The sequence below is a fragment of the Chiloscyllium plagiosum genome, unplaced genomic scaffold (assembly GCF_037043375.1).
Source record: "Chiloscyllium plagiosum isolate Xiang-an unplaced genomic scaffold, Cpla_swu_hap1 HiC_scaffold_38, whole genome shotgun sequence".
In the NCBI taxonomy this organism is placed as follows: domain Eukaryota; kingdom Metazoa; phylum Chordata; class Chondrichthyes; order Orectolobiformes; family Hemiscylliidae; genus Chiloscyllium; species Chiloscyllium plagiosum.
This window is the reverse complement of record NW_028270176.1, coordinates 24,093,391-24,108,717: the sequence shown is the minus strand read 5'-3', so window position 1 is coordinate 24,108,717 and position 15,327 is coordinate 24,093,391. Positions and strand designations below refer to the sequence as shown.

General features: G+C 44.0%; 1 protein-coding gene and 1 pseudogene across 1 annotated transcript in view; one reads left to right on the top strand and one right to left on the bottom strand.

Moving 5' to 3' along the window:
* LOC122544189 (fructose-bisphosphate aldolase B-like) overlaps nt 1-1,196 on the top strand; it is a 54,650-nt gene extending 53,454 nt beyond the window's left edge. Inside the window, exon 9 of the mRNA XM_087981054.1 lies at nt 727-1,196. Coding sequence (XP_087837180.1) covers nt 727-822 — 96 coding nt within the window. The 3' untranslated portion in view covers nt 823-1,196. The remainder of the gene's footprint in view (nt 1-726) is intronic.
* A 9,997-nt stretch (nt 1,197-11,193) lies between these two features.
* LOC148139328 (putative G protein-coupled receptor 139) lies at nt 11,194-15,327 on the bottom strand (annotated as a pseudogene).

Genomic DNA, 15,327 nt, shown 5'->3' with positions numbered 1-15,327 from the left:
CTGTGGAGGAATCACAATGTGCTTGATACTCTTCAGCAAAGCAAGATTCCAAGAAAAGACCGACCAATTTCAATAAGTGGACGATCAGTGCGGCACTCCCTCGGCGCTGACCCTCAGACATTCCAGCACTCCCTCACTCCTGACCCTCCAACAGTGCTGCACTCCCTCACTCCTGACCCTCCGACAGTGTGGCACTCCCTCACTACTGACCTTCTGGCAGTGTGGCACTCCCTCAGCACTGACCCTCCGACAGTGCGGCGCTCCCTCAGCACTGACCCTCCGTCAGTGTGGCACTCCCTCAGCACCGACCCTCCGACAGTATGGCACTCCCTCAGCACCGACCCTCTGACAGTGCAGCGCTCCCTCAGCACTGACCCTCCGACAGTGCGGCACTCCCTCAGCACTGACCCTCCGACAGTATGGCACTCCCTCAGCACCGACCCTCTGACAGTGCAGCGCTCCCTCAGCACTGACCCTCCGACAGTGTGGCACTCCCTCTGCACCGACCCTCTGACAGTGTGACACTCCCTTAATACTGACCCTTCCACACAGCGAGTGACACAGACATACCCTGAACTAATGAGTTACCCCTTTCAAGGTAGAGACCATCCCTTAAGCTACTCACCTTCCTGCCTGTTCTGACAACCAATGGATCTGATGTAATGCAAAGGAGCATGTCTTAACTGGAGCTTGATGATGTTATTTTCTCTCTCTCTCTTGGCGCAGATTAACGGCTTGGCGTCTAAAGGCGAATATACCCCATCAGGAGATACCAATATCGCTGCTAACTACTCACTCTACACTGAGAACTACAGTTACTGATGGCCCAGCGTGGGAACTTCGTGGCCTTTCCTGCATCTCACCTTTGTCCCCTACCCAGTGATGATAGACCCCACCCCTCCCTCTTTCTCTGCCCTCAATGGCAGTGTGTGAACCCTGGGGTGTTAAATTTCCCACCAATCAGCCCCCTCCCCGATGCTCATCCCTCATCCTGATCCCCTGCTACCCCTCGACATGTCTCAGGGTCGGGACCACCAGAGTTTCCCCCCACCCCACCCCACCCTCCACCTTGTGCATATGAGTTCAGACCCCGAAACCCCCCCACCTCCTTTGTTCTTTTGTCCTTCAAGAGGAATCAGATAGTTGCTGGAGATCTAATTGACAAATAAGGCAAATGATAAAACTGCATGCCTCTGTTTGTGCGTGTGCGTGTGCGTGTGTGTGTTTGCATTTTTTGTTTAACTCTCAGGAAAGGATTGCCTCCTACTGTCCAGGCTCATGTCCCATGAAGCTTGGATTTCCATTCGACAAAGCGCTGTCTGGATAATGTGCTGCTGTTCTTTGACTAAGTGATGGAGTTAAAACTCACACAACACCAGGATTATAGTCCAACAGGTTTATTTGGAAGCACTAGCTTTCAGAGCGCTGCTCCTTCATCAGGGGATTGTGGAGTAGAAGATCATAAGGCACAGCATTTATAGCAAAAGGGTTACAGTGTCATGGAGCTGTAATGATATATTAAGCAAATTCAGATGAAGGCTTTCATCTTTTAGAATGGGATATGCTAGTTCCAGTTCTTTAATATGTAAATCCCAGAACTCCCAGTAATTGATCAAGGAAGATGGATCTTTGAAAGGCGTTCGAACACACGAGTAAAAGTAAGCCATTCAGCCCATCAAACCTGTTCCCACCGTTCCTGGCTGATCTGATTTTAACCTCAACCCTACCTTCCTGCACCCCCCCCCCGTTCATTTTCCATTGCCACTGACTGTCCATAGTCTATCTATCCACCTTCAAAATATTGGAAGTTTCTGCGCCCACTGCCGGTAGAGGAAGGGAATTCCAAAGACCCATGACCCTCTGAGACTGAAAATGGTTTCTCATCTCAAATAGACGCCCCTTATTTTTAAACGATGATCCCCACGATTAATCCTCCACAAGGAGAAACATCCTTTCCACACCCTCCTGGTCACATCCCCTCAGGATCCCATACGTTTTAGTTCAATCAGGCCTCTGACACTTCTAGACTCCACGATACATCATTCTAACCTGTCTGTCCTTTCCTCACTGCAGTCTAGTCCACCTTCTCTGAACTGCTTCCATTGCACTAACATGGACAGCACGGTGGCTCAGTGATTAGCACTGCTGCCTCACAGCACCAGGGTCCTGGGTTTGATTCCCACCTGTCTGTGTGGAGTCTGCATATTCTCCCCGTGTCTGCGTGCGTTTCCTCCGGGTGCTCCGGTTTCCTTCCACAATCCAAAGATGTGCAGGTCAGGTGAATTGGCCATGCTAAATTGCCCACAGTATTAGTCAGTGGTAAATATAGTTTAGGGGAAAGGGTTTGGGTGGGTTTCTCTTCAGAGGGGCAGTGTGGACTTGTCGGGCCGAAAGGCCTGTTTCCACACTGTAGAGAATCTAATCTAATCCTTCCATAGTATCCGGTACTGTATAAATTACTCCAGATTAAGTATATTAGTTTGGAGGGAGATGGGCCAGGAGCAGGCCGTTGGGGCTAGTTTAGTTTGGGATTGTATTCGATATGGATTGGTTGGACCTAAGGGTCTGTCTCTGTGTTGTATGACTCTATGTGGTCGCACCAACACTGTGTATAACTGAAGTATAACCTCCTGACTCATTCAATTCCTCTCATATTAAAACATAATTCTGTTTGTTCTGATTACTCGCTTTACCAGCACACTCACTTTTTGTGATTCAACCCACTCGGATGCCCATATCTGTCTGCATCTCAGAGCTCTCAGTAATTAAACAATATGCTGCTTTTTTTTATTAATACTACAAAAATGGACAATTTGATACTTTCCCACATTGAACGCCATTTGCCAGATCTTTTCCCACTTAGTCAAACTATCTCTATTGCTCTGTAGGCTTTCTTATATTCTCTTCACAATTTAGTTTCCCATCTTTCTTGCCTTCGGGCTGGATGGTGGCTCAGTGGTTAGCACTGCTGCCTCATAGCACCAGGGACCCAGGTTCAATTCTACCCTCGGGCAACTGTGTGGAGTTTGCACATTCTCCTCTCGTGTCTATGTGGGCTTCCTCTGGGTGCTCCAATTTCCTCCCACTGTCCCAAGATCTGTGTCACTCAGCTGTCCAGCCAACTGTACAGATGCTTTAGGAGGACAGTGTCAAAATTCAAAGGGACTGCGTGGACAAAAGCAGATGGAAGTTCAATGTGGGGAAATATGAAGTGATTGAACAAAAGAGAGGCAGATCAAAGTAAAGAGTCTGCTTCCAAAGGGTTTGTAGGAGTGGGAGGATTTTGATAAGTCAGTAACAGGACAGGCTGGTGAGAGCAGTTAATGAAGGTTAGGGAATCCTTGATTTGATATGGTCATGTACCGAGATACAGTGAAAAATATTGTTCTGCGTGCTCTCCAGACACATCTTACCTTATGTAAGCACATCAGGTTAATGGAACAGAATACAAAATATAGTGTATAGTATTGAGAAAGGTGTAGAGAAAGATTAACTGTAATTTATGAAAGATCAGTTCATATATCTTAACAGTGGGGAAGAAGCTGTTCTTGAATCTGTTGGTACGTGTTTTCAAATGTTTGTACCTTCTGCCTGGTTGAAGAGAGGGTAACCTCGGTGTGGAGGGGTCTTTGATTATGTTGGCCTTGACATTTACTGGTGTTACTATCACTGAATCCCCCACCATCAACATCCTTGGGGTTATCATTGACCAGAAACTCAACTGGACTCACAATGTAAATGCAGTGGCTACAAGAGCAGGTCAGAGGCTAGGAATACTGTGACGAGTAACTCACCTCCGGACTCTACAAAGCCCGTCCACCATCTACAAGGCACAAGTCAGGAGTGTGATGGAATACTCCCCACTTGCCTGTTTGGCTGCAGCTCCAACAACACTCAAAAGGCAAAGCAGCCCCCACTTGTTTGGCACCACATCGACAAGCATCCAATCCCTCTAGAAGGGGCAGCAGTGTGTACCATCTACAAGATATACTGCAGAAATTCACCAACGATCCTTAGACAACTCCTTCCAAACTCATAACCACTTCCACCTAGAAGGATAAGGGCAACAGATACATACCACCAACTTCAAGTTCCCCTCCAAGCCACTCACCATCCCGACTTGGAAATATACTGCCATTCCTTCACTGTTGCTCAGTCAAAATCCTTGGGTTCCCTCCCTAATGGCATTTTGGGTCTACCTACAGTAGGTGAACTGCAGCAGTTCAAGAGGGCAGCTCACCACCACCTCAAGGGCAACTAGGGACAGGCAATCAATGCTTGCCCAGCTAATGATGCCCACATCCCCACAAAAAAATTGTCCGAGTTCGGAAGAGATTTACCAGGATGTTGTCAGGAATGGAGGGCTGTGTTGTACGAGAGGCTGGATAGGCGAGGAGTTTGTTCACTGGAATGCAGGATGCTGAAGGGTGACCTTATCGAGGATGATAAAATCAGACGGGGCACAGATAAGGTTCATGACAAGGGTCTTTTCCTGAAGGAGTGGAAGTTCAAAACTAAAGGTCATTTTTAAGGTGACAGGAGAAAAAAATAAAAAAGACATGAGGGTCAGTCAGCTCTTGCTCTTCTGGCCCTCCCTGCTTGTTGATGAAATCGGCCCTGTCCCATGAGGTGGCAGCCGTATTGGTGTTATATCACGGACCACCGCTGACATCCATTGTATTAATTCTGAATCACCAACACCAATTGACCAATGGAGGCAACTTGAGGTTTTCGGTCACAATCGATGGAAGGGAAAGTCTCACTGGCTGGAAGCTGAGAAAAATACATAAAAGCTGTGATTCGCATCATGTTGAGGAACTGTGTGTTGGCAAAGGGATTTTCCCAGAGTGCAATTTGGACATTATCAGAAATAGGGCTGATCTCAGCCCAGGGGAATTGTGGGAACTGTGGCCACCATGGCTACATCAGCACCAACTGATTGAACCAATGCCAAAGAAGTAAATTACAACCAACTGACTGAGCTAAACAGATTGTGTAGGAACAGGAGTAGGCATTTGGCCCTTTGATCTTAACTCCAACCATTCAATAAGATCATATGGGAGGCTCAAGTGGCATGTTTGTAGTTTCCCTACTTCTCAGCCCGGAGACCTGGGTTCAAGTCCCACCTGCTCCAGAGGAATGTAATAGCATCTCTGAATAGGTTGATGAGGAAAAAAAAAACTAAGATCATGGCTAATCTGTCTGTGTTCTGAATTCCATAATTCCACCTGACCTGAAAAATCTTACACTTGCCCAATCTATCAGTTCTGTCTTAAAGATATTTAATGATCACACTACGGCAGAAGATTTCAAAGTCATACAATATTCAGAGAGAAAAAAAAAGCCCCTCTATTCTGAAAGGGCTACCTCTAATTACAAAGCAGTGTCCCCTAGCTCTGAGTTGACATGTAATTGGAAGCATCCTTTCCATGTTCAGCTGGTCAAGCCCACCCAGGATTTTACACACCAATCGATTCACTCCCACCTCCAGCAAAAACAAGGGCTGCCTGTAAAATTGTTCTTCACAAGGTAATTCGTTCATCCCAGATATCAATCAACTAAACACTCCCTGAACCACCTCCAAGGCATTGACATCCTTCCTTTCAGGATAACAAAACCACAGACAATATCCGAGATGTGATCCCCTGAAGGATCCACTCCAATATTCTGCAATAATCTTTCATGTGGCATCTTATTACTCCTGGAATCCAAATATCCTCAATGGGCTCCCCTTTATGAACAGCGCACATTACTCATTCAACAAATTCTGGATAGTTAACTAAAAATAATCTCTACTTCAAAAATTCCGACTGACTCTTCCCAATTTTACCAATGAGATTCTCATTCAGGATTGATTCTAACAACTTCCCCATAACAGTCATTAGGCTAACTGACCTACATTTCCTGCTTTCTGTACCTTTTCCTTCTTCAATAGAACATCCATATCTGCTATTTTGCAACATCATTGAACCTTTCTAGATTTGTTTCTGAATTTTGAACTATTGATCCCAACACATCTCCTATCTCTTGAGTGAGCCACTTGGAAACATACAGATGTACAGCACGGATACAGACCCTTCAGTCACGCGTCTGTGTTGAAAAGACATCTTAAATTAATCTAGTCCTGTTTGCCAGTGTTTGGCCCATATCCCTTTAAACCTTTCTTATTCATGGCTCCATCCAGGTGCCTTTTCAATGTTCTTTTAAGAAGTTCTATTTGTTAGTTAGAGCTCCAATTTCTAATTGGCTATGACTTTGAGTCATCACTGATGGACTAAATCATCACCAACTCACACACAGTCACAGCATCATGCCCCTCTGCTGGGGAATGTACATGTTACACACAGGCACAGTCAGAATCACGCCCCTCTGCTGGGGGCAGTATATGTTACACAGGGACACACGCAGCATCAGGCCCCTCTGCTGGGGACTGTACATGTTATACACAGACACACACAGCATCATGCCCTCTGCCGGGGACTGTACATGTAACACACAGACGCAGACATCAACGTGCCTCTCTGCCGGGGATTGTACATGTTACACACAGACATACACAGCATCATGTCCTCTGCTGGGGTCTGTACATGTTACACACAGACACACACGATATGCTGCCCCTCTGCTGGGGAATGTATACACACACATACACATACACACACACACACACAGCATTAGGCCCCTCTGTTGGGGACTGTACATGTTGCACACATACAGACACACAAACATGCACACGCATTCTCTCTCTCTCTCGCACTCACACACGCATTCAGACACGTACAGACGCACGCACACACACACATGCATCATGCCCCTCTGCTGAGGACTGTACATGTTATGCACAGTCTGTCACAGCTCCAGGGAAGCCACTATCCCTTTATTGTACATTCCACAGTCCCAGTAGCTCAATCCTCAGTCAGTCGGGGCTCCCTGATTGGACCAGATTAACAGGGAATTCCTGTTCTCAGAGGTCCACCTGGCTGTCCTTGATTCAAAGATTACACTCGGCATGTCTCTCTTCATCGAATAACTTTTGTTTTGTTGTAAAAACTTCATTAAAGAGAGCTGGGTATTTGAGCTCTTTGCTTTCAATCTGACGTAGCGAATGCGTCCAATTGACCAGATCAGAACAAGATAAAACAATTCCATTTTGCTGTGGCAACAGAAAGTGAGAGTGTACCCGTCCCGATCAGAGAAACAGGATGCTTTCCTACATGCATTTTCATTATCATTGTGATATTACCATCCCCCAGAGAAAAAAGGAACTCAATAGAATAGGAACATAAAATGATCTATAAATACAAGCAAAGCAGTTGTTAAAGAATGCTATGCATCAATTACAAAACGAACATGTTTATAACGATCTGGGATTTATGAAAGTCCAGAAGTAATTTACAGCAAGATTCTCCCCGAAACCGTGACACTGAACCCGATGCAAAAATAATATGATAGATGATCAAAAGTCAACAAAGTCCTAAAATTGAGACTGAGAAAGAGAGTTGTGTGACATAAGCCTTTAACAATTGAGGAGTTAGCAATGTTCCAGATTCAGTTCTTGCTGGAAATCTTTAACACAAAGTGCATTTTTCTAACCAGCGAGTGATGGAGTCAGAGTCATATAATACAAGACACATGCAATTTGATGTCGCACAGAGAGATGGTCAAGGTGCATTAGTGGTAGGTTACAATGTGGAATTACGGTCATAATCTCATTATTCTTGGGCTTATTCAATGTCAATGCAGCCTTTAGTTTTCAGATGACCTACACCTACTGACACATAAGATCAGATGTACGTTTGTATCTTTCATAATACTGGATGGCGTTAAAACATCAGCAGATATATGGAGGAATGGAATAGTCAGAGAGCGACCTTCCTGTAGAGATAGAGAAGGTGGCACTGTGATGGAAGGCAGAGAACATGATGGGATTGGGAGCAACGATGTGAGTTTCAAAGCTGACCCATAGTTGAAGCAGGATCCACTGGGGTACAAGGGTCATGGCGAATGGAAACAATTTGAAATCGGAATTGGAGTAACTTAAATTCAATTGTATTCTTTCTTAGTTGGGTTTGATTGTGGTGAAATGTCAGATACTGTCCAGAATACATAGGACTGTCCATTTGAACTTAAGCAACTGGTGATTGGAGGCAGGACGAGAGAGTGATCAGTGGTTCAGAATGTGGAAGCCACTTTCTTGTTGATGCGTGTGAACAGACAAGATCAGCCACAGAGACTTGTAACCAGGAAAGGTTTGAGTCTTTAACTTTGGAAGAGAGAGTGGGAAAGTGACTGAAAGTGAAACTGCTGTTTTTTCCTACTTTAATTTTGCGGTATCTGAAATGGGAGGCTACAGTCACCAGTTAAAATCAAGCCCATTTTTGTCAAATGCAGAAGATGGGCGGCACGGTGGCACAGTGGTTAGCACTGCTGCCTCACAGCGCCAGAGACCCGGGTTCAATTCCCGCCTCAGGCAACTCTCTGTGTGGAGTTTGCACATTCTCCCCGTGTCTGCGTGGGTTTCCTCCGGTTTTCTCCCACAATCCAAAAATATGCAGGCTTGGTGAATTGGCCATGCTAAATTGCCCATAGTGTTAGGTGAAAGGGTAAATGTAGGAGAATGGGTCTGGGTGGGTTACGCTTCGGCGGGTCGGTGTGGACTTGTTGGGCCGAAGGGCCTGTTTCCACACTGTAAGTAATCTAATCTAATGACAGCCAGAGACCCAAATTAGTTCTGGTTTTATTTTAATTCATTCATTGGACGTAGGTGTTGCCACTGAAGCCAACATTTATTGCCCATCGGTAATTGCAGAAAGGTCAGCTAAGAGTCGCCACTTTGCTGTGGGTCTGGAGTCACTTGGAGGTCAGACCAAGTAAGGATATCAGCTTCCTTCCTTCCTTAAAGGATATAAGTGAACCAAACGAGATGTTACAAACATCTTAGTTATTATATGGTAAATGTTAGTGTCATTTTATATTGCATAGTTTTACACACAGGGAGATCTATTCCTCTTGAGGCATACTCGCAAGGTAATGTGTGTAAACAAATTGCTCAGCAAATAGCGCCAAAAAAGCCAAGACAAATTAAGAAAATCATCTATTACCAGAATATTCACAATGTGAAAGTTTCAAAAATAAAACCTGAGTGCAATAATACAAATGAAAGAGGTGCTGGTGTTGGAGTGGGGTGGACGTAGTCAGAAGTCACGCGGCACTTCACCTGACGAAGCAACAGTGTTCTAAATGTGTATGATTTCAAATAAACCCGTTGGACTATAACCTGGCATTATTTGACTTCTGGCAATAATATAAAAACATAGGAATATGATATAAGGGGTGCGATTTATGTTGTGAGAATGGATTGTACTTTTGAGTTCAGTTTTTGACCTGGTGAAATGTGAGTTTGAGTCTGTGTGCATGAAGGGTAGTCAGTAATGTGTTAGTCTTTCTGGAGCCGTCAATTCAAACCATCATGGGTCAGAAAGCAGGTAATTCGGGCGATACTGGAGAGCTATTGTCAGATCATTTGCATTGTAAGCGTTTTATGATCAGCAAAGGCAACCTTTGACCTGCTTTTGGTTTTGAAGAATAAAGTTTTTTTTTGTGAAAATAAAACCCAAGTTGTGAGGCATTTGGGGCATTTCACAGAGACTGGAAGAGGGGAGGTGGAGAAAGAGATTCTCCCCCAGAAAGGAATTAATTCAGAATAGTTTGAAACTGTCATCACACTGCAAATGTATTAATATGAAAATTCCAAGCCAGAAATCTTGGGTTATAAATCAGATGGGGTCCTTTGATGCTAAGTATATTCAGTTGTGTGAACAAACAAAGGAAAGTCTTTTGGTATGTTTTCCTTTATTGGTCATCATATTGAGTACAGGAGTTGGGAGGTCATATTGCGGCTGTACAGGACATTGGTTAGACCACTTTTGGAATATTATGTACAATTCTGGTCTCTTTCCTATCGGAAGGGTGTTGTGAAACTTGAAAGGGTTCAGAAAAGATTCACAAGGATGATGCCAGGGTTGAAGGGTTTGAGCTACAGGGAGAGGCTGAACAGGCTGGGGCTATTTTCCCTGGAGTTTTGGAGGCTGAGGGGCGATCTTGTAGAAGTTTATAAAATCATGAGGGGCATGGATAGGATAAGTAGACAAAGTCTCTTCTCTGGGGTGGGGGAGTCCAGAACTAGAGGGCATAGGTTTAGGGTGAGAGGGGAAAGATATAAAAGAGACCTAAGGGGCAACTTTTTCATGCAGAGGGTGGTACGTGTATGGAATGAGATGCCAGAGGATGTGGTGGAGGCTAGTATGATTGCAACATTTAAAAGGCATCATGATGGGGATATGAATAAGAAGGGTTTGACGGGATATGGACTGGGTGCAGGCAGGTGGGACGAGATTGGGTTGGGATATCTGGTAGGCATGGACGGATTGGACTGAAGGGTCTGTTTCCGTGCTGTACATGTCCATGACTCTATAACAGGAAGTGAAAGAAGCACTTGAGTCACAGCTGTAGATGTTGCACAGAGTGAAACTCTCATTCGAGTACGGTAAAGACAGATGCCAGGATATTTTTGTCATGTACTTTGAAAGCGTTCAAACTATTTTATGTGAAGAGCACATATACTTTTTTAATGTTAAAACCAAATATGCAGAGTTACAGACTTTTCTTTAACTGAAAGACTACCACGTGAAATGAGAAATGAAATAAAGATGAACCAGCAATCCTGATTTCTGTTTCCAGTCTGAGGTGTCCAATTTTAACATCATTTGGGATCATAACAGACCATTTCCGAGGTAAATGAAATGAGAGGACAGGAAATGTTTTTGCCAAACAAAACTGAAATGAGGCAGACAAAATGTGAGTGGACTCGTTTGCAATTCACTGCCAGCAGTAACTAGTGGCCGCGCTGCTAGTTTCGGTGCCACCCTTTTGGATGGAATGCCATCTCCCTATTTGAGTTCTTCCTGTCGATTTCTTGTGGATTTTCCTTTATGTCTGTTATCGCTGCAATGGCGTGGCTTTCTTGGGTGAATTATTCATTACGTTTACTTCAGGAGAGGATTAAAAAATCTTGTCTATCTTGGCAATCCGAAATAACTTAAAAACCAATCGAATGTAAGGCTACACCGCTGTTCGTATTTTCAAACAAACTAACAGCTTTGATACAAATCATTTGCTGGGCGTTTTCTACTCAATGCAGCATTCTGGGAAAACAAAGTCATATATGGTACTGTCTTATAGATTGCCATCAATTCATTCTGAAAGTAAAGACTCTGCCCATTGAAGTCAGTGGGTATTTTACAGCGCTAATGAACTGTTTCCTGAACTTCGACTGAGTTACTCCATAAATAAACGTATTTGTGCAGCAACTCAAGCTCAGCAGCATATATCCAATTCTTTCAAATACAAGCAAGCTGTCATTGTAAGATTTGATAGTATAAGAAATTTATTACATAGGGTGACCACAACAATATAAAGCTACTCGATATGGTGAACAGTAAAATCATTGACTTCCTTCTGCTCTCCATCTCAGGATCACTGCGCTTCTCTTCCGTGTTCTGATTCCTCAATCCTTTACGGATCCGATTCGCCACTAAAACGTACCTGACTGTCAAAGCATTGAAGAGTAAAACTAAACTGAATGGGAGTAATGGTGTTAACACTTTATCAAACCAGTCATAAACTATCCACACAAGTTCAGTGTAATAGCTGGCCTTTATTTGACAAGACCAGTGCACATTGTCAACCACAATCACCGGTTCCCGTGTAATGAAAATGGGAACATTTTTTTATAAAGAATAGAGTGAAGGTTGTTGAAAGAATAACAGCTGCTGTTTTCACTGTGCAATATTTCAGTTTCAGTTTCCGGCAACAAATGGTGACAAACCGATCAGCGGAGAAAGTGACAGTGAACCAGACAGAACAGTCCGAACTCACTAAAAGCAGGAACTGAATCCCAATGTATGCAGGTGTGAGGTGCAGGAATGATCCCTGGTAAAAGTAGTGATTCAGTTGATACAATATAACATCAGTGACGATGACCATCAGATCTGCTGTTGCCATGGCCACCAGGTAATGAGTAGTGCATCTGGAGAGGCCGCATTTTCCTTGGGACAGAATCGCAATTGCCAGTGCATTAACTGTAAGAGGGAGAAGTGAAATTAGTATAGAAATTGTCATTCAAACAGCCTTGTATTTGAGTCGAGATAGCATCAGGGTGGTCAGGAAGACTATCAAAATGTAAAAAGAATTTTAATTCCAATCCCATCCCATGTTAAGCTGTGTTCAATGAACAAAGGGAGTGGGTGTGTGGTGTTGAATATGAAGTAGTGCAAAATGGCTTTGGAGGTGGAAAATAGTCAGTTAAATTTGCTACAGTTGTGTATAGAATCAGACCGAACATGCTCTATTGGCTTCACTAATATCACTCTGTTAATGGAAGGAAAAAAAACATGAGGAGTGAAGTAACCTGTCCATTTCCCTTCTGTGTTCCCAACAATTAACCAAGCTGATCTTTGGGAGCTCGGGATTTAAACCTTGTAAGGGCCAATTTAAACATGGTCACAATGCAAGCTGACATAGAATGACATCCGTTATAAAAATATACTACCCAGAATCATGGATTTGACACTATTACATGACATAATCTCACTTTACGGGACAGACACATTGTTAAACATTATTCTACAAGAATATGGGAACAGCAGCACACATGATAGTTGATCATATCCACACCATAACAACAAGTGGACCACGAGTTGGGGATTGAAGACATGATGGACAGGGGATAACCACTGAGAAACTGAAATGTGCTGTAAGATAAATTAAACCATTTGTAAACATCAAGACAATCAAATGGAGCTGTCAATTTATATAGCAGTTGAACAAAGGATAAGACAAAATGAAGAATACTTTCATGCGAGAAAGTATATACCGTATTTGAACTTGTTCTTGCAAATACAGTGTTTCCACACTGTAATGTAATCTAATCTAATAGTTTCCTCTCTCCATTTACACAGCCCACTGTCTATGCTACACTCCACCAATTGCTTTCAATCATTTAGAGAACAGCACAGAAACAGACCCTCCAGTCCACCCATTCATGCTGACCTTATATCCTACATTAATCTAGTCCCATTTGCCAGCATTTAGCCAATATGCCTCTAAATCCTTTGTATTCATGCACCTATCCAGATGCCTTTTAAATGTTGTAATTGTACCAGTTTCCACCACTTCCTCTGGCAGCTCATTCCATACACACATCACCCTCTACATGAACAGAGCTGCCCCTTAGATCCCTTTTAAATCTTTCCCCTCTCACCTTGAACCAATGCCCTTTAGTTTTGGGCTCCCTTAACCTGGGGAGAAGACCTTGAATATTCACTCTATCCATGCCCCTCTGTCTTTGATGCTCCATGGAGCACAGCCCCAGCCTGTCCAGCCTCTCCCTATAGCTCAGACTTTTCATTCCCGGCGACATCCTTGTCAATCTTTTCTGATCACTTTAAAATTTAACAGCATCTTTTCTACAGCAGGGGGACCGGAAATGAAGGCAGTTTTCCAGCAGTGGTTTAAATAATGTCCTATACAGCCACATCCTGACATCCCTACTCCGATACTCAATGCGCTGCCCAAGAAAGGTAAGTGTACTAAACACCTTCTTTACTATCCTGTCTACCTGTATCTTCACTTTCAAGGAACTATGAACCTGCATTCCAAGGTCTGTTCGTTTGGCAACAGTCCCTAGGACCCTACCATTAAGTGCAGAAGCCCAGCTCTGAATTACCTTTCTGAAATTTAGCACCTCACATTTGTCTAAATTTCTGGAAATTACATTTCGAATCTAATTATGTTGAAGACTGGAAAAACGTGCTCAGTACTGGCCATGTGTTAGTGAACGGTTATCACTGCTTTCCATTCATGAAACTCGCTGGGATTAGGAAATCTCAGTGCTTCTTCCTGTAAATTATTCTTTCAAGCAAAAACCTTAATTGTTCAACACAAAAGCGATGATTTGATGTGTTAAGCAAGGAAGGGCTTCCTTGCACATCATCAACGCAATGGAACCATTGACATTGAATATCATTTGTTGTCACTTCTCCTCCAGTACAGGAGTACAGTGGGAAGTGTTTACAATGGCTGCTTTTTAATGGTGCCATCTTAGATACAGGTACAAATCTTACAGAGTAAAAAATACAATACTGTTATAGAAAAGAGGATCATGAGCAAAGCAGTAGCATTACTGACAGTGTCTGAGAATGAGGTCGTTATTTACAGTCCAGCTCGGTAAAGATTTCCAACAGCAGCAGCTCAGCACATGGTGCCAGGAATCAGGTCCAGCAAGTGCCCGCCATCCCTCCAGCCTCCAGACCACACCCTCACCAGCACTCAGCAGCAACAAGGTCAGTCACACTTCACTCCGTGCTGCTCCGGAACTTGGGATTCCCCACATGCCGTTCCGGGACACAGCATCTCCCTGCTGCCATCACTCCGGGATTCAGTCCCTGTCTCGGCTCCAACTCGCCCTGCTGCTGCTGTGGGACACGACCCGTGTGCTCAGCCCCTACACTGTCCAGTCGCAACTCGTCTCCATTCCCCAGGTTGGGGTAGTTAATAGTTCCGGGCTTTGGTTGGGTGGGGGTAAGAAGAAGAGGAAAGAAAGGAAAAGAAGTCGGAATATGGAGAGAGAGGAGATCCGATTGGAATGCCTTCCCCAGCCACTGTCTTTATATCTGGTTTGTCCGGAGGCTGGGTTTCCATGCTGCCTAACTCTGTGAATCTCTGAACTCTGCGATCTACTGCTCACAGGAATTCTCCCAATCAAAACTTACAATCATCCTGATAATGCATGACCGATGATCACAGTGTGACTGACCTGCACTGAACCAAATTTGCAAATACGTGAACAAAATATAAGCGCGTTGGCATGATATTCCACTGCACGGATTGATGCAACTTTCAAAGTTCTGCTCAGGGACGGGAATGGGCTCATGGCATTATCACTGGACAATTAATGCAGAGACCCCGGTAATGTACTGGGGACCCAGGTTTGAATTCCGATCGCCGATGGTGAGATTTGAATGGAATGAAAACAAAACTCTGGAATTAAAAGTTTAATGATAGACGTGAATCCATTATTGATTGTTGGAAAAATCCATCTGGTTCATAATGTCCTTCAGGGAAGGAAACTGCCATCCTTACCTGGTTTGGCTGAAATGTGACTCCAGACCCACAGCAATGTGGCTGACGCTTAAACTCACCAGGGACGCCAATAGCAGCAATAGTGATGTACTATACTTTATTCACAATGGTGAACAACTGCAGCAT